The following is a 19,968-nucleotide window of genomic DNA, read 5'->3' as shown; positions in this document are numbered from 1 at the left end:
CCTGTACCGATAGCGGTCAGTCACTGATAACCCCTCCCTCCTGTACCGATAGCTGGCAGTCACTGATAACCCCTCCCTCCTGTACCGATAGCTGTCAGTCACTGATAACCCCTCCCTCCTGTACCGATAGCTGTCAGTCACTGATAACCCCTCCCTCCTGTACCGATAGCTGTCAGTCACTGATAACTCCAACTTCCTGTACCGATAGCGGTCAGTCACTGATAACCCCTCCCTCCTGTACCGATAGCGGTCAGTCACTGATAACCCCTCCCTCCTGTACCGATAGCGGTCAGTCACTGATAACCCCTCCCTCCTGTACCGATAGCGGTCAGTCACTGATAACCCCTCCCTCCTGTACCGATAGCTGTCAGTCACTGATAACCCCTCCCTCCTGTACCGATAGCGGTCAGTCACTGATAACCCCTCCCTCCTGTACCGATAGCGGTCAGTCACTGATAACCTCTCCCTCCTGTACCGATAGCCGTCAGTCACTGATAACCCCTCCCTCCTGTACCGATAGCCGTCAGTCACTGATAACCCCTCCCTCCTGTACCGATAGCCGTCAGTCACTGATAACCCCTCCCTCCTGTACCCTTAGCTGTCAGTCACTGATAACTCCTCCCTCCTGTACCCATAGCTGTCAGTTACTGATAACCCCTCCCTCCTGTACCCATAGCTGTCAGTCACTGATAACCCCTCCCTCCTGTTCCCAAAGCTGTCAGTCACTGATAACCCCTCCCTCCTGTACCGATAGCTGTCATTCACTGAAAACCCCTCCCTCCTGTACCGATAGCTGTCATTCACTGATAACCCCTCCCTCCTGTACCGATAGCTGTCATTCACTGATAACCCCTCCCTCCTGTACCGATAGCGGTCAGTCACTGATAACCCCTCCCTCCTGTACCCATAGCTGTCAGTCACTGATAACCCCTCCCTCCTGTACCGACAGCTGTCAGTCACTGATAACCCCTCCCTCCTGTACCGACAGCTGTCATTCACTGATAACCCCTCCCTCCTGTACCCATAGCTGTCAGTCACTGATAACCCCTCCCTCCTGTACCGATAGCCGTCAGTCACTGATAACCCCTCCCTCCTGTACCCTTAGCTGTCAGTCACTGATAACTCCTCCCTCCTGTACCGATAGCGGTCAGTCACTGATAACCCCTCCCTCCTGTACCGATAGCGGTCAGTCACTGATAACCCCTCCCTCCTGTACCCATAGCTGTCAGTTACTGATAACCCCTCCCTCCTGTACCCATAGCTGTCAGTTACTGATAACCCCTCCCTCCTGTACCCATAGCTGTCAGTCACTGATAACCCCTCCCTCCTGTACCCATAGCTGTCAGTCACTGATAACCCCTCCCTCCTGTACCCATAGCTGTCAGTCACTGATAACCCCTCCTCCTGTACCGATAGGTGTTCACAGGAAGTGAAAAAGCAGAGAAATAAATGTGTTTTTACTGCATCTTTCCCCACAACCTGTATACTAATCCGCTCCTCCTGCTCTAGAACACGGGGCTGTCAGGTTGCATTGCGTTTTGTGGTCCTCTTTACGATTCTTACACCTCAGATTATCCAGACAGATACAGATGTAGTTTCAGGGTTCGGTGTCGCTCCTCTGCTGCTGTCATGAGAGAGGTGCTGGAAAAAGGTTATTGGACCTCCTGGTAATTCGGTTTCCAGGAATCCTGTGGATTTAGCGTACGAAGAATTCTCATGGTTACTATAAATCGGTGCAGTAATCCTGCACAGAGCCAGGGGGAGACAGTAGAGCCTCTAGGTGTAACGGCACCGCCCCTGTTGCTCTTAGATGCTCATTTGCATATATGAAGCCTTCATTTTTCTGAGTGATGCGGGCACATATGATCCTGGCACCAACACTGATGGCACAGGTCAGCCAGCGTCATAGGTACAAGTCACCTGACAGATGCCCTTCCATCAGTCGTGCGGACTCCTGGACATCCAATTGCTTTTTTGCAACTTTTCAAATGTCATTCTGTGCCAGCGCCTGCGCCATCTTCTGAAAGGGCCTGGCCTGGCACACAGTATGTACTAAACTGGCATAAATGACTGAAATCTACACCAAACTGGCACAGGCCCTACATAGGGCAAAATCCTTAATTTTAGGTGTTTAGGTGAAGTATTTTAACACTTTAATGACCAAAGACTTTGTGATTTAGCACAGCCCTTAGGTGTTTTTATTTTTTATATCTAGAACACAATAATAATGTTTGCAACATCTTTTTCTGTGACTCTCTGGGATTGTGATTCATTTAGATTTATTTTCTATCTGTTTTGATGTGTATATATATATATATATATATATATATAGTGTCACATGAACGGGGCGGCAATGGGTTTTTATTTTGTCTTATTTGTGTGTTAATTTTTTTTAAACCTATCTTTGGCGCGTGCCCCTCACAAGCTTTTAAATAAGTGTGGATGCTCCATGGACAGACGCCCTGACTGAGGCCCCCGCCGATAACGGCCACGTTTTATACAGAAGGAAGGAGTCGTCGTGTTATAATCAGAAAATGCCATTTATTTTATTCAGGTCTTAATCCTTTTTTGTCGCTGCACACATAGCCTTGCAAAAGTATTCACCCCCTTGACTTTTTTCGTATTTTGTTACATTACAGCCTCAAGTTCAATGTTTTGTTAATCTGACTTGTAAGTGATGATCAGAACACAATCGTCTAAGTTGTTGAAGTGAAATGAGAAAAATATATAAATAAAACTATTGTTTAGAAATAGAAAACAGAAAATTGTCCTGTGCGTATGTATTCACCCCCTTTGTTAGGAAGCCCATATAAAGCTCTGGTGCAACCAATTACCTTCAGAAGTCACATGATGTCACCTGAGTGCAATCTAAGTGTCACATGATCTGTCATTGCATATACACCCCAGAGGCTGCAACACCTAAGCAAGAGGCATCACTAACCAAACACTGCTATGAAGACCGAGGAGCTCTCCAAACAATTAAGGGACAATGTTGTGGAGAAGTACAAGTCAGGGACGGGTTATAAAAATATCCAAATCTGTGATGATCCCCCGGAGCACCATCAAATCTATCATAACCAAATGGAAAGAACATGGCACAACAGCAAACCTGCCAAAAGACGGCCGCCCACCAAAACTGACGGGCCGGGCAAGGAGGGCATTAATCAGAGAGGCAGCACAGAGACCTAAGGTAACCCTGGAAGAGCTGCAGAGTTCCACAGCAGAGACTGGAGGATCTGCACATAGGACGACAATCAGCCGTACGCTCCATAGAGTTGGGCTTTATGGCGGAGTGGCCAGAAGAAGCCATTACTGTCAGCTAAAAACAATAAGGCGTGTAGTGGGTTTGGGAGAAGGCCTGTGGGAGACTCCGAAAATGTATGGAGGACGGTGCTCTGGTCTGAGGAGACTCCCAAAATGTATGGAGGACGGGGCTCTGGTCTGAGGAGACTCCCAAAATGTATGGAGGAAGGGGCTCTGGTCTGAGGAGACTCCCAAAATGTATGGAGGAAGGGGCTCTGGTCTGAGGAGACTCCCAAAATGTATGGAGGAAGGGGCTCTGGTCTGAGGAGACTCCCAAAATGTATGGAGGAAGGGGCTCTGGTCTGAGGAGACTCCCAAAATGTATGGAGGAAGGGGCTCTGGTCTGAGGAGACTCCCAAAATGTATGGAGGAAGGGGCTCTGGTCTGAGGAGACTCCCAAAATGTATGGAGGAAGGGGCTCTGGTCTGAGGAGACTAAAATGTATGGAGGAAGGGGCTCTGGTTTGAGGAGACTAAAATTGAACTTTTCGGCCATCAAAACGCTATGTCTGGCGCAAACCCAACACATCACATCACCCAAAGACCACCATCCCCACAGTGAGACATGGTGGTGGCTCCATCATGCTGGGGGATGGGACTGGGAAACTGGTCAGAGCTGAGGGAAAGATGTATGGTGCCAAATACAGGGATATTTCTGAGCAGAACCTGCCCCACTGTGCGAGATCTGAGGCCAGGACGGAGGTTCACCTTCCAGCAGGACAATGACCCCAAACACACGGCTAAAGCAACACTTGAGGGGTTTAAGGGGAAACAAAAAAATAAAATAAAAATCACAGTATTGCCATTATCACACTGACCACGAGGTCACTAGACTATGTCCTGTTTGCTGGTCACCTGGGGTGAACCGACGCTGTAGCAGTAGGCAAAATGTGACCATTGTCCAAGGCAAGACCCGTCGACCCGGTCTCTGCCGCCGCCCATGGGGGTCACCTATAAAAGTCACTGTGCGTACGGTTCACTGCTCCGATGAAGGGGGTTTTATCAGCATCGCAGAATACGTCCACAGCACGAAGGTCTGCAGTATCTGTCTGTTCAGATGGGGGGGGGGGAATTCTACTTCCAGCAAGAGGTTTTCTTGGTGCCAAGGCCTCACTGAGGCATGTAACAGCAGAATGGGAGTAGTAGTCATCCAGCTTTTTTTTTTAAGTAGACAATGAAGGTGAAAGTATAAAGCCCTTCTCTGCACATCGGGCGCAGGTCCCGTTCTGTAGGGATCACAGATGGTTCATTATTGCTCAGCCGTCTAACGTTTCATCACCTGAAGGACCCCGAGGCTTCTATAGTCACTGCAAATGGCGGCTGCTCCCCCGCAGGCTAGAGAAGAGGCCGTGCAGCTGCTCGGTGACTGCAACCTAAATACAAGAAGAGAAGAAGCATTGTATGAGATCCGAAGCACCGCGGGGGCCGTCTACAGCGCCTGTACAGCGGGGAGGAGGCCTTGTGTTACTCCTTACCCGGTACGGCTGAGGGTCGTCCAGCTGCCGATGGTCGGGGCTGAGGCTGGTGAGGGACCTCTGGGCATAAGACCTGATTTCAGAGATTGTTGGAAGAGGCTGCGTCACCTAAAATCACAAAACATGGCTGACTGCAGGAAGAATGAGAAGAATCACAGCCCGGACAGGTGACCGAGTATAGAGATAATCTCCCCCATATCTCACCTGTCCTCGCTGGAAGTAGGTGCGATGCAGGGATTCCACTCTGGTCAGAGTCACACTCTCATGGTCTGCGTTTCTGCCCAATTTGTATACTTTCACCTGCTTTCCCAGCTCTGGTGGAGCCTCATCCTCCAGTGTCATGAGGTCCAGTAGTGGGTGGTCTGTCCACGAAACAGGTTTCAGAATGGTGCAGTGCAAAACGCAGTACATTACTGATCCCGAGTTACATCCTGCATTATACTCCAGAGCTGCACTCACTATTCTGCTGGTGCAGTCACTGTGTACACACATTACTGATCCTGTACTGATCCCGAGTTACATCCTGCATTATACTCCAGAGCTGCACTCACTATTCTGCTAGTGCAGTCACTGTGTACATACATTACTTATCCTGTACTGATCCTCAGTCACATCCTGTATTATACTCCAGAGCTGCACTCACTATTCTGCTGGTGGAGTCACTGTGTACATACATTACTTATCCTGTACTGATCCTGAGTTACATCCTGTATTATACTCCAGAGCTGCACTCACTATTCTGCTGGTGGAGTCACTGTGTATATACATTACTTATCCTGTACAGATCCTGAGTTGCATCCTGTATTATACTCCAGAGCTGCACTCACTATTCTGCCGGTGCAGTCACTGTGTACATACATTACTTATCCTGATCTGATCCTGAGTTACATCCTGTATTATACTGCAGAGCTGCACTCACTATTCTGCTGGTGCAGTCACTGTGTAGATACATTACTTATCCTGTACTGATCCTCAGTTACATTTTGTATTATACTCCAGAGCTGCACTCACTATTCTGCTGGTGCAGTCACTGTGCACATACATTACTTATCCTGTACTGATCCTGAGTTACATCCTGTATTATACTCCAGAGCTGCACTCACTATTCTGCTGGTGCAGTCACTGTGTACATACATTACTTATCCTGATCCTCAGTTACATCTTGTATTATACTCCAGAGCTGCACTCACTATTCTGCTGGTGCAGTCACTGTGTACATACATTACTTATCCTGTACTGATCCTGAGTTACATCCTGTATTATCCTCCAGAGCTGCACTCACTATTCTGCTGGTGCAGTCACTGTGTACATACATTACTTATCCTGTACTGATCCTCAGTCACATCCTGTATTATACTCCAGAGCTGCACTCACTATTCTGCTGGTGCAGTCACTGTGCACATACATTACTTATCCTGTACTGATCCTGAGTTACATCCTGTATTATACTCCAGAGCTGCACTCACTATTCTGCTGGTGCAGTCACTGTGTACATACATTACTTATCCTGTACTGATCCTGAGTTACATCCTGTATTATACTCCAGAGCTGCACTCACTATTCTGCTGGTGCAGTCACTGTGTACATACATTACTTATCCTGTACTGATCCCGAGTTGCATCCTGTATTATACTCCAGAGCTGCACTCACTATTCTGCTGGCGCAGTCACTGTGTACATACATTACTTATCCTGTACTGATCCTGAGTTACATCCTGTATTATACTCCAGAGCTGCACTCGCTATTCTGCTGGTGCAGTCACTGTGTACATACATTACTTATCCTGTACTGATCCTGAGTTGCATCCTGTATTATACTCCAGAGCTGCGCTCACTATTCTGCTGGTGCAGTCACTGTGTACATACATTACTTATCCTGTACTGATCCTGAGCTACATCCTGTATTATACTCCAGAGCTGCACTCGCTATTCTGCTGGTGCAGTCACTGTGTACATACATTACTTATCCTGTACTGATCCTGAGCTACATCCTGTATTATACTCCAGAGCTGCACTCACTATTCTGCCTGCTGTAGGTAGAACATTCAATGAGGTTGTGGGCAGACGTCTAACAGGTTATCTGAGCTCCCACAATCCAGGGGGCAGTAACTATATGAAGACAAAACTTTTCAAAATATAAATCACCAGAAGAAGCCCTGTGCAGACTCTGAACCAGCAGGGATGTGTGGTTGGTAGGTTGGTAAGTGCTCACCGGAGCAGTTGTACAGTCGGTACACAGCTTTGCTGCCCGGTATCGTGGTCTTCTCTTGATCTTCACTGATCTTTATTCGTGGTTGGTTGTTCACCTGCACCAACTGCAAGAACAAGAAGCAGATGTCACATGGCAGCAGTGATGTGACCGGCAGGGTCTCCCCACAATCCACACACAACAGTGATCTCACCTTATAGACACAGCCCAGAGATGGCTGCAGGGTGCAGGTGACCAGGTGGGTGCCAACACCGATCGCATCAATCTCATTCTCCTGTCAGTACAACAACACAGGATCAGTGTTCAGGTGTGGAAACATGGTGGTCACTGGCATACACCTCCTGAGCTCCCCCTAGTGGTGGCTGTATATATCTGTATGTAGTAATCTCCTGAGCTCCCTCTAGTGGAGGCTGTATATATCTGTATGCAGTAATCTCCTGAGCTCCCTCTAGTGGTGGCTGTATATATCTGTATGTAGTAATCTCCTGAGCTCCCTCTAGTGGAGGCTGTATATATCTGTATGCAGTAATCTCCTGAGCTCCCTCTAGTGGTGGCTGTATATATCTGTATGTAGTAATCTCCTGAGCTCCCTCTAGTGGTGGCTGTATATATCTGTATGCAGTAATCTCCTGAGCTCCCTCTAGTGGTGGCTGTATATATCTGTATGTAGTAATCTCCTGAGCTCCCTCTAGTGGAGGCTGTATATATCTGTATGCAGTAATCTCCTGAGCTCCCTCTAGTGGTGGCTGTATATATCTGTATGTAGTAATCTCCTGAGCTCCCTCTAGTGGTGGCTGTATATATCTGTATGTAGTAATCTCCTGAGCTCCCTCTAGTGGTGGCTGTATATATCTGTATGCGGTAATCTCCTGAGCTCCCTCTAGTGGTGGCTGTATATATCTGTATGCGGTAATCTCCTGAGCTCCCTCTAGTGGTGGCTGTATATACTGTATGTAGTAATCTCCTGAGCTCCCTCTAGTGGTGGCTGTATATATCTGTATGTAGTAATCTCCTGAGCTCCCTCTAGTGGTGGCTGTGTATATCTGTATGCGGTAATCTCCTGAGCTCCCTCTAGTGGTGGCTGTATATATCTGTATGCGGTAATCTCCTGAGCTCCGTCTAGTGGTGGCTGTGTATATCTGTATGCGGTAATCTCCTGAGCTCCCTCTAGTGGTGGCTGTGTATATCTGTATGCGGTAATCTCCTGAGCTCCCTCTAGTGGTGGCTGTATATATCTGTATGCGGTAATCTCCTGAGCTCCCTCTAGTGGTGGCTGTATATATCTGTATGCAGTAATATCCTGAGCTCCCTCTAGTGGTGGCTGTATATATCTGTATGTAGTAATCTCCTGAGCTCCCTCTAGTGGTGGCTGTATATATCTGTATGTAGTAATCTCCTGAGCTCCCTCTAGTGGTGGCTGTATATATCTGTATGTAGTCATCTCCTGAGCTCCCTCTAGTGGTGGCTGTATATATCTGTATGTAGTAATCTCCTGAGCTCCCTCTAGTGGTGGCTGTATATATCTGAATGTAGTAATCTCCTGAGCTCCCTCTAGTGGTGACTGTATATATCTGTATGTAGTAACCTCCTGAGCTCCCTCTAGTGGTGACTGTATACAGGGAGTGCAGAATTATTAGGCAAGTTGTATTTTTGAGGATTAATTTTATTTTTGAACAACCACCATGTTCTCAATGAACCCAAAAAACTCATTAATATCAAAGCTGAATATTTTTGGAAGTAGTTTTTAGTTTGTTTTTAGTTTTAGCTATTTTAGGGGGATATCTGTGTGTGCAGGTGACTATTACTGTGCATAATTATTAGGCAACTTAACAAAAAACAAATATATACCCATTTCAATTATTTATTTTTACCAGTGAAACCAATATAACATCTCAACATTCACAAATATACATTTCTGACATTCAAAAACAAATCAGTGACCAATATAGCCACCGTTCTTTGCAAGGACACTCAAAAGCCGCCATCCATGGATTCTGTCAGTGTTTTGATCTGTTCACCATCAACATTGCGTGCAGCAGCAACCACAGCCTCCCAGACACTGTTCAGAGAGGTGGACTGTTTTCCCTCCTTGTAAATCTCACATTTGATGATGGACCACAGGTTCTCAATGGGGTTCAGATCAGGTGAACAAGGAGGCCATGTCATTAGATTTTCTTCTTTTATACCCTTTCTTGCCAGCCACGTTGTGGAGTACTTGGACGCGTGTGATGGAGCATTGTCCTGCATGAAAATCATGTTTTTCTTGAAGGATGCAGACTTCTTCCTGTACCACTGCTTGAAGAAGGTGTCTTCCAGAAACTGGCAGTAGGACTGGGAGTTGAGCTTGACTCCATCCTCAACCCAAAAAGGCCCCACAAGCTCATCTTTGATGATACCAGCCCAAACCAGTACTCCACCTCCACCTTGCTGGCGTCTGAGTCGGACTGGAGCTCTCTGCCCTTTACCAATCCAGCCACGGGCCCATCAAGACTCACTCTCATTTCATCAGTCCATAAAACCTTAGAAAAATCAGCCTTGAGATATTTCTTGGCCCAGTCTTGACGTTTCAGCTTGTGTGTCTTGTTCAGTGGTGGTCGTCTTTCAGCCTTTCTTACCTTGGCCATGTCTCTGAGTATTGCACACCTTGTGCTTTTGGGCACTCCAGTGATGTTGCAGCTCTGAAATATGGCCAAACTGGTGGCAAGTGGCATCTTGGCAGCTGCACGCTTGACTTTTCTCAGTTCATGGGCAGTTATTTTGCGCCTTGGTTTTTCCACACGCTTCTTGCAACCCTGTTGACTATTTTGAATGAAACGCTTGATTGTTCGATGATCGTGCTTCAGAAGCTTTGCAATTTTAAGAGTGCTGCATCCCTCTGCAAGATATCTCACTATTTGTGACTTTTCTGAGCCTGTCAAGTCCTTCTTTTGACCCATTTTGCCAAAGGAAAGGAAGTTGCCTAATAATTATGCACACCTGATATAGGGTGTTGATGTCATTAGACCACACCCCTTCTCATTACAGAGATGCACATCACCTAATATGCTTAATTGGTAGTAGGCTTTCGAGCCTATACAGCTTGGAGTAAGACAACATGCATAAAGAGGATGATGTGGTCAAAATACTCATTTGCCTAATAATTCTGCACTCCCTGTATATCTGTATGTAGTAATCTCCTGAGCTCCCCTAGTGGTGGCTGTATATATCTGTATGTAGTAATCTCCTGAGCTCCCTCTAGTGGTGGCTGTATATCTGTATGTAGTAATCTCCTGAGCTCCCTCTAGTGGTGGCTGTATATATCTGTATGCAGTAATCTCCTGAGCTCCCTCTAGTGGTGGCTGTATATATCTGTATGTAGTAATCTCCTGAGCTCCCTCTAGTGGTGGCTGTATATATCTGTATGCAGTAATCTCCTGAGCTCCCTCTAGTGGTGGCTGTATATATCTGTATGCAGTAATCTCCTGAGCTCTCCCTAGTGGTGGCTGTATATATCTGTATGTAGTAATCTCCTGAGCTCCCCTAGTGGTGGCTGTATATATCTGTATGTAGTAATCTCCTGAGCTCCCCTAGTGGTGGCTGTATATATCTGTATGCAGTAATCTCCTGAGCTCCCCTAGTGGTGGCTGTATATATCTGTATGCAGTAATCTCCTGAGCTCCCTCTAGTGGTGGCTGTATATATCTGTATGTAGTAATCTCCTGAGCTCCCCTAGTGGTGGCTGTATATATCTGTATGTAGTAATCTCCTGAGCTCCCTCTAGTGGTGGCTGTATATATCTGTATGCAGTAATCTCCTGAGCTCCCTCTAGTGGTGGCTGTATATATCTGTATGCAGTAATCTCCTGAGCTCTCCCTAGTGGTGGCTGTATATATCTGTATGTAGTAATCTCCTGAGCTCCCCTAGTGGTGGCTGTATATATCTGTATGTAGTAATCTCCTGAGCTCCCTCTAGTGGTGGCTGTATATATCTGTATGCAGTAATCTCCTGAGCTCCCTCTAGTGGTGGCTGTATATATCTGTATGTAGTAGTCTCCTGAGCTCCCTCTAGTGGTGGCTGTATATATCTGTATGTAGTAATCTCCTGAGCTCCCTCTAGTGGTGGCTGTATATATCTGTATGTAGTAATCTCCTGAGCTCCCTCTAGTGGTGGCTGTATATATCTGTATGCAGTAATCTCCTGAGCTCCCTCTAGTGGTGGCTGTATATATCTGTATGCAGTAATCTCCTGAGCTCTCCCTAGTGGTGGCTGTATATATCTGTATGTAGTAATCTCCTGAGCTCCCCTAGTGGTGGCTGTATATATCTGTATGCAGTAATCTCCTGAGCTCCCCTAGTGGTGGCTGTATATATCTGTATGCAGTAATCTCCTGAGCTCCCTCTAGTGGTGGCTGTATATATCTGTATGTAGTAATCTCCTGAGCTCCCCTAGTGGTGGCTGTATATATCTGTATGTAGTAATCTCCTGAGCTCCCTCTAGTGGTGGCTGTATATATCTGTATGCAGTAATCTCCTGAGCTCCCTCTAGTGGTGGCTGTATATATCTGTATGCAGTAATCTCCTGAGCTCTCCCTAGTGGTGGCTGTATATATCTGTATGTAGTAATCTCCTGAGCTCCCCTAGTGGTGGCTGTATATATCTGTATGTAGTAATCTCCTGAGCTCCCCTAGTGGTGGCTGTATATATCTGTATGTAGTAATCTCCTGAGCTCCCCTAGTGGTGGCTGTATATATCTGTATGCAGTAATCTCCTGAGCTCCCTCTAGTGGTGGCTGTATATATCTGTATGTAGTAATCTCCTGAGCTCCCCTAGTGGTGGCTGTATATATCTGTATGTAGTAATCTCCTGAGCTCCCCTAGTGGTGGCTGTATATATCTGTATGCAGTAATCTCCTGAGCTCCGTCTAGTGGTGGCTGTATATATCTGTATGTAGTAATCTCCTGAGCTCCCTCTAGTGGTGGCTGTATATATCTGTATGCAGTAATCTCCTGAGCTCCCTCTAGTGGTGGCTGCATATATCTGTATGCAGTAATCTCCTGAGCTCCCTCTAGTGGTGTCTGTATATATCTGTATGTAGTAATCTCCTGAGCTCCCCTAGTGGTGTCTGTATATATCTGTATGTAGTAATCTCCTGAGCTCCCTCTAGTGGTGGCTGTATATATCTGTATGTAGTAATCTCCTGAGCTCCCTCTAGTGGTGGTTGTATATATCTGTATGTAGTAGTGTCCTGAGCTCCCTCTAGTGGTGGCTGCAGATAGTATTTTATAATGTAACCATGTCTATGCAGAGGATTTGCTGCTTTGTATCACAAAAATAAAATATATAGATGGAATTGAAATAAATCTGGATTAAAGCAAAAAATTAACAGCATTCAGAGTTTTGCTTTACAGCAGCCGCATGGATCACAAGAACCTATAGACTGCAGATGACTCATGGACTTCAACGTGAGAGTGTTTTGGGCCTGCTCCGTGACCTGTAGGGGGTGCAGGGTAATTGTGAGCTTACCTCTCGGGTCAGGAGCTTCAGACTCTTCTCACTGATGTTGTTACTGACAGTGATAGACAAAGTCCCGAAACACGGAGCCTCAAACCTGCAAGATGGAGGGGTCACATATATAAAGCAGGATGACCCATTCATCTACCAACGGGGGGGTAGTGAGGTGACAGCAACATACTGCAGTGGAGGACAGGTCCTAGGGGACAGGGCACTAGCGAGGGCGATAAGGTTCATCCCTGCAATTTACAAAGGAGGGACCATCCTTCTGATACATGTGCTCCACATCATACATCCTCCTTTGTGGCTGCATGACAGCCTGCACCGGACACTCGGCCCCCCCCCCCCCAGCCCGCACCGGACACTCGGGCCCCCCCCCCCCCCCTCCAGCGGACACTCGGGCCCCCCCCCTCCAGCCCGCTCGGCCCCCCCCCCCCCTCCAGCCCGCACCGGACACTCGGCGCCCCCCCCCTCCAGCCCGCATCGGACACTCGCCCCCCCCCCCTCTAGCCCACACCGGACACTCGCCCCCCCCCTCCAGCCCGCACCGGACACTAGGCCCCCCCCCTCCAGCCCGCACCGGACACTCAGGCCCCCCCCTCCAGCCCGCACCGGACACTCAGGCCCCCCCCTCCAGCCCGCACCGGACACTCAGGCCCCCCCCTCCAGCCCGCACCGGACACTCAGGCCCCCTCCAGCCCGCACCGGACACTCAGGCTCCCCCCCCCCTCCAGCCCGCACCGGACACTCGGCACCCCCCCCCTCCAGCCCGCACCGGACACTCGCCCCCCCCCCTCCAGCCCGCACCGGACACTCGGCCCCCCACCCTCCAGCCCGCACCGGACACTCGGCCCCCCACCCTCCAGCCCGCACCGGACACTCGGCGCCCCCCCCCTCCAGCCCGCTCGCCCCCCCCCCCTCCAGCCCGCACCGGACACTTGGCCCCCCCCCCCCCTCCAGCCCGCACCGGACACTTGGCCCCCCCCCCTCCAGCCCGCACCGGACACTTGGCCCCCCCCCCTCCAGCCCGCACCGGACACTTGCCCCCCCCCCTCCAGCCCGCACCGGACACTTGGCCCCCCCCCCCTCCAGCCCGCACCGGACACTTGGCCCCCCCCCCTCCAGCCCGCACCGGACACTCGGACCCCCCCCCCTCCAGCCCGCACCGGACACTTGGCCCCCCCCCCCCTCCAGCCCGCACCGGACACTTGGCCCCCCCCCCCTCCAGCCCGCACCGGACACTTGCCCCCCCCCCTCCAGCCCGCACCGGACACTTGGCCCCCCCCCCCTCCAGCCCGCACCGGACACTTGGCCCCCCCCCCTCCAGCCCGCACCGGACACTCGGGCCCCCCCCCCCCTCCAGCCCGCACCGGACACTCGGGCCCCCCCCCCCCCTCCAGCCCGCACCGGACACTTGGCCCCCCCCCCCCTCCAGCCCGCACCGGACACTTGGCCCCCCCCCCTCCAGCCCGCACCGGACACTTGGCCCCCCCCCTCCAGCCCGCACCGGACACTTGGCCCCCCCCTCCAGCCCGCACCGGACACCTCGGCCCCCCACCCTACCAGCCCGCACCGGACACTCGGCGCCCCCCCCCTCCAGCCCGCTCGCCCCCCCCTCCAGCCCGCACCGGACACTTGGCCCCCCCCCCCCTCCAGCCCGCAACGGACACTTGGCCCCCCCCCTCCCCTCCAGCCCGCACCGGACACTTGGCCCCCCCCTCCAGCCCGCACCGGACACTCGGCCCCCCACCCTCCAGCCCGCACCGGACACTCGGCCCCCCCCCCTCCAGCCCGCACCGGACACTCGGCGCCCCCCCCCTCCAGCCCGCACCGGACACTTGGCCCCCCCCCCTCCAGCCCGCACCGGACACTTGCCCCCCCCCCTCCAGCCCGCACCGGACACTCGGCGCCCCCCCCCCTCCAGCCCGCACCAGACACTCGGCCCCCCCCTCCCTCCAGCCCGCATCGGACACTCGGCCCCCCCCCTCCGGACACTCGGGCCCCCCCCTCCAGCCCGCACGCTCCCCCCCCCCCCCTCCAGCCCGCACCGGACACTCGGCGCCCCCCCCCCCCTCCAGCCCGCACCGGACACTCGGCCCCCCCCTCCGGACACTCGGGCCCCCCCCCCCTCCAGCCCGCACCGGACACTCACCTTTCAGCGCACAGCTTGAAAACCCTCCTGATCTCCACAGACTGTCTGGCCAGGTCTCCACTGTCCAGCCGCACGCCAACTGCTGTGTACCCCAGCTCCTGCAAGGCCAGGGCAACCGCGCAGAAATTGGGGATCCCGCTCCTGCCATGACAAAGGCAAATACTTTCAGTACAACACACAGAATATTTTAGCAAAGACGTCTGAGCGAATATTAATGGTGCCCCGGGGCCCATTCCCCTCTTACATCATCACACTATAGGTATCCACCACTACCAGGAAGTTTAGGGGGAAGGCGATGGCGTAGGACACGAACGCCGCCAGCTCCCCGGGATTTGTGCTCTGCGGAGGGATCTGCAGCAGGTGGCAAACTTTCCCCAGCCAGGATTGTGACAGTGACAGGAAGTCGGCGCCCCCCTCCCGACCGCTGGCAGGCGGCAAAGCCTGAAAGTGAAAAAGACAAAATAAAACCTGAATCTATATCTATACCTGCATTTCAACCTCCGGTGCAGGAGCCGCCTCTTACCCGATCCTGGAGTTCATCTGTGGAGGTAAACGATGCCACGTAGGAGTGAGCCACGGTGCCCGACACTGGGATGCCAAACCGCCTGCCTGCCAGCACGTTACTGGTGCAGTCAAAGCCTGGAGGGCGAAGGAAAGTCAGCGAGGGCTCATGTGACACATCCGCGGCAGGTTGTCACCCGCACTCACCCCCTATATAACAATATTTGGAGGCGGACAGCCCCCCGTCAGGCCCTTGCGCCCGCCTCAGACCCATCTCCAGCAGTCTCTTGTCCGGACCGGCCGCAAGGCGGAAACGAGCGGCATTTGTGGCGACCAGGCTGAAAGAAGAAATATAAGAAGTGGATTTAAAGGGCCGGTGTCGTGTGCCATGTTCTGCAGCTTCCTAATATACTGGGCGTTTTATCTCCTCGCATTCCCTGCTTGCTGTCAGTGAACGGAAAACTCCTCTTCTACCCAGAGCTTGTGTCAATGCACAGAATGTTATCTATAGTGATACTCCCCAGGACCAGGCGACCGCCGCCAATCACAGTTATGACCCTCGTCTCAGGGGTACTGTGGTCTAGAACTACCACTTACGCTCCTTCTCCTGTGTCAGTATTTACTGCATTTCCAGCATTCTATTCACCAACCAGGGGAGGCTCCCCCTGTGTGTTCGGGGGTGCGATGCCCACCACGTACCTGGCGTAATTCACTAAGCAGAGCAGAGTTGTCTCCAGAAGCTGAACCACCAGGAGGGGCCCCCGAACCTTCATCAGCGGCTCCTGCACGAGACGACACACATCAGACGACGCTGATCTTACAGAGAGTCACCCCCCCCGACCCCAAAACCAGGAGGCGTTACAGAAACACGTGCAGAGGACCGCATGCCAGCATGCCCGGGGGGAGGGGGTAGAAACCATACCTACTCTGGGAAAGACGATGGATCCTTCTGGGAAAGCCGCCAGCGTCACCTCTGAGGCATCGACAGTCTCCAGGTAGTCAAAGAAGCGGCGATCAACAGACGGCGGCAGGACGGATGCCAGGTACTGGAGATCTGCCAACACAGGAGAGATCAGAGCTGCTGCGCCAGGGGACAGAGAGGGGCACGGGGGCCGGCAGAGGGCGCAGAGAGAGGGGCACGGGGGCCGGCAGAGGGCGCAGAGAGAGGGGCACGGGGGCCGGCAGAGGGCGCAGAGAGAGGGGCACGGGGGCCGGCAGAGGGCGCAGAGAGAGGGGCACGGGGGCCGGCAGAGGGCGCAGAGAGAGGGGCACGGGGGCCGGCAGAGGGCGCAGAGAGAGGGGCACGGGGGCCGGCAGAGGGCGCAGAGAGAGGGGCACGGGGGCCGGCAGAGGGCTCAGAGAGAGGGGCACGGGGGCCGGCAGAGGGCTCAGAGAGAGGGGCACGGGGGCCGGCAGAGGGCTCAGAGAGAGGGGCACGGGGGCCGGCAGAGGGCTCAGAGAGAGGGGCACGGGGGCCGGCAGAGGGCTCAGAGAGAGGGGCACGGGGGCCGGCAGAGGGCTCAGAGAGAGGGGCACGGGGGCCGGCAGAGGGCTCAGAGAGAGGGGCACGGGGGCCGGCAGAGGGCTCAGAGAGAGGGGCACGGGGGCCGGCAGAGGGCTCAGAGAGAGGGGCACGGGGGCCGGCAGAGGGCGCAGACAGAGGGGCACGGGGGCCGGCAGAGGGCGCAGACAGAGGGGCACGGGGGCCGGCAGAGGGCGCAGAGAGGGCCATGCAGAGGAGGCAGAGCACAAGGAGGCAGAGCACAGAGAGGGACACAGGGGGGGACAGAGGGACACGGGGGCGGCAGAGGGCGCAGAGAGGGCCATGCAGAGGAGGCAGAGCACAAGGAGGCAGAGCACAGAGAGGGACACAGGGGGGGACAGAGGGACACGGGGGCGGCAGAGGGCGCAGAGAGGGCCATGCAGAGGAGGCAGAGCACAAGGAGGCAGAGCACAGAGAGGGACACGGGGACAGCAGAGGGCGCAGAGAAAGGGGCACGGGGGCCGGCAGAGGGCGCAGAGAAAGGGACACGGGGGACGGCAGAGGGCGCAGAGAGGGCCATGCAGGGGAGGCAGAGCACAAGAAGGCAGAGCACAGAGAGGGACACGGGGGCGGCAGAGGGCACAGAGATGGACACGGGGGCGGCAGAGGGCACAGAGATGGACACGGGGGCGGCAGAGGGCACAGAGATGGACACGGGGGCGGCAGAGGGCACAGAGATGGACACGGGGGCGGCAGAGGGCACAGAGATGGACACGGGGGCGGCAGAGGGCACAGAGATGGACACGGGGGCGGCAGAGGGCACAGAGATGGACACGGGGGCGGCAGAGGGCACAGAGATGGACACGGGGGCGGCAGAGGGCACAGAGATGGACACGGGGGCTGCAGAGGGCACAGAGATGGACACGGGGGCGGCAGAGGGCACAGAGATGGACACGGGGGCGGCAGAGGGCACAGAGATGGACACGGGGGCGGCAGAGGGCACAGAGATGGACACGGGGGCGGCAGAGGGCACAGAGATGGACACGGGGGCGGCAGAGGGCACAGAGATGGACACGGGGGCGGCAGAGGGCACAGAGATGGACACGGGGGCGGCAGAGGGCACAGAGATGGACACGGGGGCGGCAGAGGGCACAGAGATGGACACGGGGGTCGGCAGAGGGCACAGAGATGGACACGGGGTCGGCAGAGGGCACAGAGATGGACACGGGGTCGGCAGAGGGCACAGAGATGGACACGGGGTCGGCAGAGGGCACAGAGATGGACACGGGGCGGCAGAGGGCACAGAGATGGACACGGGTCGGCAGAGGGCACAGAGATGGACACGGGGGCGGCAGAGGGCACAGAGATGGACAAGGGGGCGGCAGAGGGCACAGAGATGGACACGGGGGCGGCAGAGGGCACAGAGATGGACACGGGGGCGGCAGAGGGCACAGAGATGGACACGGGGGCGGCAGAGGGCACAGAGATGGACACGGGGGCGGCAGAGGGCACAGAGATGGACACGGGGGCGGCAGAGGGCACAGAGATGGACACGGGGGCGGCAGAGGGCACAGAGATGGACACGGGGGCGGCAGAGGGCACAGAGATGGACACGGGGGCGGCAGAGGGCACAGAGATGGACACGGGGGCGGCAGAGGGCACAGAGATGGACACGGGGGCGGCAGAGGGCACAGAGATGGACACGGGGGCGGCAGAGGGCACAGAGATGGACACGGGGGCGGCAGAGGGCACAGAGATGGACACGGGGGCGGCAGAGGGCACAGGGGGCCATGCAGAGGGGGGCAGAGGGCACAGAGGGACACAGGGCACAGAGAGGGACAGGGGGGGCAGAGGGCACAGAGGGACACGGGGGGGGGGGGGGGGGGCAGAGGGACACGGGGGCGGCGGAGGGCACAGAGGGACATGGGGGCCGCGGAGGGCACAGAGGGGGCCATGCAGAGGGGGCAGCAGGGGGCGCACACCCGCACTGGTGAGACTATCACACGGCCCTGGAGTCCTCACCCTCCGAGGAGAAGCGAAAGTCCCGCAAGAACCGCAGCGTCTCCTCCAGACCACAGAACAGGGTGAAGCCGCCGTTGAACGGGGCCTCCCGGAAGAAGAGCTCGAACTCCGCGGCCTCCCGGTGCCGCCCGCTCCTCCAGTAGCCGTACGCCATGGTGAACTGGTACAAGTCGTTCAGCAGCGGAAGCTCCATGACACCCGGCACCGCTACCCTGTCACTATCCATGCGCCTCAAGGGCCGTCTGACGTCACAGCCTCACGTGACATTTAACGACTCAATTTCAGAACGACAATTTATACAGCGCGGGGGTGTGGACAGTGGACTGCGCCTCAGAACCACGTGACCCTGTGACGTCAGAGCATCCTGGTAAATCTCATATCATAAATAGATTCACCTGACAGGACACACCCTCACCTGTATATACAGTATACACAGCACCGAGCAGTACACCTGACAGGACACACCCTCACCTGTATATACAGTATACACAGCACTGAGCAGTACACCTGACAGGACACACCCTCACCTGTATATACAGTATATACGGCACTGAGCAGTACACCTGACAGGACACACCCTCACCTGTATATACAGTATACACAGCACTGAGCAGTACACCTGACAGGACACACCCTCACCTGTACATACAGTATACACGGCACTGAGCAGTACACCTGACAGGACAAACCCTCACCTGTACATACAGTATACACGGCACTGAGCAGTACACCTGACAGGACACACCCTCACCTGTATATACAGTATATACGGCACTGAGCAGTACACCTGACAGGACACACCCTCACCTGTATATACAGTATACACAGCACTGAGCAGTACACCTGACAGGACACACCCTCACCTGTACATACAGTATACACGGCACTGAGCAGTACACCTGACAGGACACACCCTCACCTGTACATACAGTATACACGGCACTGAGCAGTACACCTGACAGGACACACCCTCACCTGTATATACAGTATACACAGCACTGAGCAGTACACCTGACAGGACACACCCTCACCTGTACATACAGTATACACAGCACTGAGCAGTACACCTGACAGGACACACCCTCACCTGTATATACAGTATACACAGCACTGAGCAGTACACCTGACAGGACACACCCTCACCTGTACATACAGTATACACAGCACTGAGCAGTACACCTGACAGGACACACCCTCACCTGTACATACAGTATACTCGGCACTGAGCAGTACACCTGACAGGACACACCCTCACCTGTATATACAGTATACACAGCACTGAGCAGTACACCTGACAGGACACACCCTCACCTGTACATACAGTATACACAGCACT

The 19,968-nt window shown here is 53.8% G+C and overlaps 1 protein-coding gene across 1 annotated transcript; it reads right to left on the bottom strand.

Annotated features, from left to right (window-relative positions):
- Nucleotides 1-3,805: 3,805 nt before the first annotated feature.
- Nucleotides 3,806-18,899, bottom strand: NAPRT (nicotinate phosphoribosyltransferase). Its single transcript, XM_044293981.1, has 13 exons — nucleotides 18,633-18,899; nucleotides 16,054-16,181; nucleotides 15,827-15,909; nucleotides 15,335-15,465; nucleotides 15,150-15,265; nucleotides 14,871-15,067; nucleotides 14,627-14,767; nucleotides 12,487-12,571; nucleotides 7,179-7,259; nucleotides 6,989-7,091; nucleotides 4,982-5,139; nucleotides 4,778-4,885; nucleotides 3,806-4,675 (listed from the first exon to the last, which is right to left on the bottom strand). The coding sequence occupies exons 1-13, from the start codon at nucleotides 18,856-18,858 to the stop codon at nucleotides 4,607-4,609; spliced, it is 1,626 nt and encodes a 541-aa protein (XP_044149916.1). The 5' UTR covers nucleotides 18,859-18,899; the 3' UTR covers nucleotides 3,806-4,606.
- Nucleotides 18,900-19,968: the final 1,069 nt, after the last annotated feature.

Source organism: Bufo gargarizans, chromosome 5 (assembly GCF_014858855.1).
Source record: "Bufo gargarizans isolate SCDJY-AF-19 chromosome 5, ASM1485885v1, whole genome shotgun sequence".
Classification (NCBI taxonomy): Eukaryota; Metazoa; Chordata; class Amphibia; order Anura; family Bufonidae; genus Bufo; species Bufo gargarizans.
This window is presented reverse-complemented; position numbering and strand designations above follow the sequence as displayed.

What these genes read in the sequence shown, in the direction of transcription:
- NAPRT (XM_044293981.1), bottom strand. Translation starts at nt 18,858, where the DNA reads ATGGATAGTGACAGGGTAGCGGTGCCGGGTGTCATGGAGCTTCCGCTG. An exon ending in GATACCTATAGTGTGATGAT is followed by an intron (nt 14,768 to 14,870) that starts GTAAGAGGGGAA and finishes TTGTCATGGCAG; the next exon opens with GAGCGGGATCCCCAATTTCT. An exon ending in CCGACTGTACAACTGCTCCG is followed by an intron (nt 5,140 to 6,988) that starts GTGAGCACTTAC and finishes TTTCGTGGACAG; the next exon opens with ACCACCCACTACTGGACCTC.